This window comes from Austrofundulus limnaeus, unplaced genomic scaffold, assembly GCF_001266775.1.
Source record: "Austrofundulus limnaeus strain Quisiro unplaced genomic scaffold, Austrofundulus_limnaeus-1.0 Scaffold878, whole genome shotgun sequence".
In the NCBI taxonomy this organism is placed as follows: Eukaryota; Metazoa; Chordata; class Actinopteri; order Cyprinodontiformes; family Rivulidae; genus Austrofundulus; species Austrofundulus limnaeus.
The window spans coordinates 24754-27204 of NW_013953280.1; the positions used below are offsets into that span (position 1 = coordinate 24754).

Sequence of the window (2451 nt, forward strand, 5' to 3'; positions counted from 1 at the left end):
GGTTAGGTTAGGTTAGGTTAGGTTAGGTTAGGTTAGCTTCAGTTTAGGTTAGGTTCAGGTTAGCTTCAGTTTAGTTTAGGTTAGGTTAGGTTGGGTTAGGTTAGGTTAGGTTTAGGTTAGGTTAGGTTGGGTTAGGTTCAGGTTAGGTTGGGTTAGGTTATGTTCGGGTCAGGTTAGGTTAAGTTAGGTTAGTTTAGGCTCAGGTTAGGTTAGGTTAGGTTAGCTTCAGTTTAGGTTAGGCTCTGGTTAAGTTAGGTTAGGTTAGGTAAAGTTAGGCTCTGGTTAGGTTAGGTTAGGTTAGGTTAGGTTAGCTTCAGTTTAGGTTAGGCTCTGGTTAGGTTAGGTTAGCTTCAGTTTAGGTTAGGCTCTGGTTAAGTTAGGTTAGGTTAGGTTAGGTAAAGTTAGGCTCTGGTTAGGTTAGGTTAGGTTAGGTTAGGTTAAGTTAAGTTAGGTTAGTTTCAGGTTAAGTTAGCTTCAGGTTAGGTTAGTTTAGGCTCAGGTTAGGTTAGTTTAGGCTCAGGTTAGGTTAGGTTAGGTTAGCTTCAGTTTAGGTTAGGCTCTGGTTAAGTTAGGTTAGGTTAGGTTAGGTTAGGTTACGTTAGGTTAAGTTAAGTTAGGTTAGTTTCAGGTTAGGTTAGCTTAGGTTCGGTTCGGTTCGGTTCGGTTGGGTTGACTGACAGCTGCAGATCTTCACGGGACACAGTCTTACCTGAGCCTGAAACTGAGCCTTGTGCTGCTCTATCTCGATCATCTTCTGCAGCTCTGCAGCCTCTGCTTTCTCCGACGCGCTGAGATGATCAAAGCTGTCCATGTCTGACTGAAGAAGCACGGCTCGGTGTGAGAAGCCGGTAAGTGTCGGTCCGCGTGTCCTTCACCGAACAGGAAGTGCTGCTGACGCTGCGGCGGGAACAGCGCTGATTTACAAACAGTAAGGATGGGTCACACTCACTGAGACTAATGTCTGCCTCGGTTATAAATCTGTGATCTGAACGTGAAGCGACACTTGTGTTTACAAAGATCTATGATGAAGAGAGATGTTCGGCTGGTGGTGATATAGACGCACCATCACGTGACTTGTCATGGTGGGAACGAGCAGCCATCTTGTGCAGGGCGAGGACTGCGCTTCATGCAGGAAAAACTTTGCTCCTGAGAAGAAGAAAAGGACCATCTGCTGAAATAAAATAATGTTGGTAGTTTTCAGGAGAATGTGCTGAGAAACTCTTCGGAGCTGCGTGAACATTTAACTGTACAGACATGTTAGCTGCAGCGGTGGTAGCACTAACCGTAAAAAGTTCCACTAACCCTAAAACACTAACTCTAATACTTAGGTCCCCTAATTCTAAAGCACTAATGCACTGAAAGTTTTAGCAAAAGCTAATTCTAAAGCACTAATCTGGAAATTATTTCCCCTATTAGTGCTTTAGTTCTTTAGGGGAACTGTGCCCATCACTGGTTAGCTGTTAATACTGAATGCTGTAACAACAACAACAACAACAACAACAATAATAATAATAATAATAATAATAATAATAATAATAATAATAAAGTTCTTTCAAACAAAGTGCTAGACAAGAGATTAAATGACAGATGATAAATGGCGTTACACTGGTACCAGTGGGCGTGTCACCTCTGCTCTGTACACCTCATTGATTAGACTTCAGCAATAAACACTGCTGTTTTGGTGCTGCTTTAAAGTGCATCAGAAAATAAAAATACTCTATATGTTAATTTTAGAGTGAAGTATTTATTTTGACAATAAAGACTTTTGAGCCTGTAGTTTCAGCTGCTGCCTTCAGAGGGATCATCATCATCCTCCATGTCCTCCTTCTCTACATCCATGAACCTGTCCCTCCTCCTCCTGCTGACAGCTCCATGTTCAACAGATTTATCCAGTGTTTCTCCTCTGCACATGTCTGACCTGTTTCAGCCTGGCCTCTGTCTCCAGCACTCAGCCTGACTGGTTTCTGGTTCTGATCCTGTCCACACTGTTCCTGCTCCTCCAGCTTCATGATGTGTCCATTTAAAGTTAAACTCAGGTCCTTAAACTGACCCAGTATCAGTCCAGCTGCTGTTTACAGCTTCAGTGCCAGCGGTCTGCCTCTCGTTAACACTCAATTGTTTGTGTTTACAGGTTTGTTATGAAGATGTGTCAACGCCCACCTGAAGATTTTTGATTGGTAACTTGTAAAAATATGATTTGTGGTTTTATTTCATGTAAGCCCCGCCCTCTAAGGCCATCACCTGGGGGTCTTAGAGGGCGGAGCTTACACTCAGCTTGGGTTACAACAGGTAACCATCCTTCTTCTGCCGTTTAAAGGAACTTCAATCAAATTTGGAACTTTTTGTTGCAGATTCACTTCCTCATTAGTTTACCACCATTTACTACAGTCTCTACACAGGTTCTCTGAAATACTACATGCAACTTTATTATTAATGTTATCATTATTATTA

The 2451-nt window shown here is 42.4% G+C and overlaps 1 protein-coding gene across 1 annotated transcript in view; it reads right to left on the reverse strand.

The window, feature by feature from the left end:
* The window catches only part of timm8b (translocase of inner mitochondrial membrane 8 homolog B (yeast)), a 5377-nt gene extending 4463 nt beyond the window's left edge, over positions 1-914 (reverse strand). Inside the window, exon 1 of the mRNA XM_014029283.1 lies at positions 710-914. Within this exon, the coding sequence (XP_013884737.1) occupies positions 710-811 (102 nt within the window). The 5' untranslated portion in view covers positions 812-914. The remainder of the gene's footprint in view (positions 1-709) is intronic.
* Positions 915-2451: the final 1537 nt, after the last annotated feature.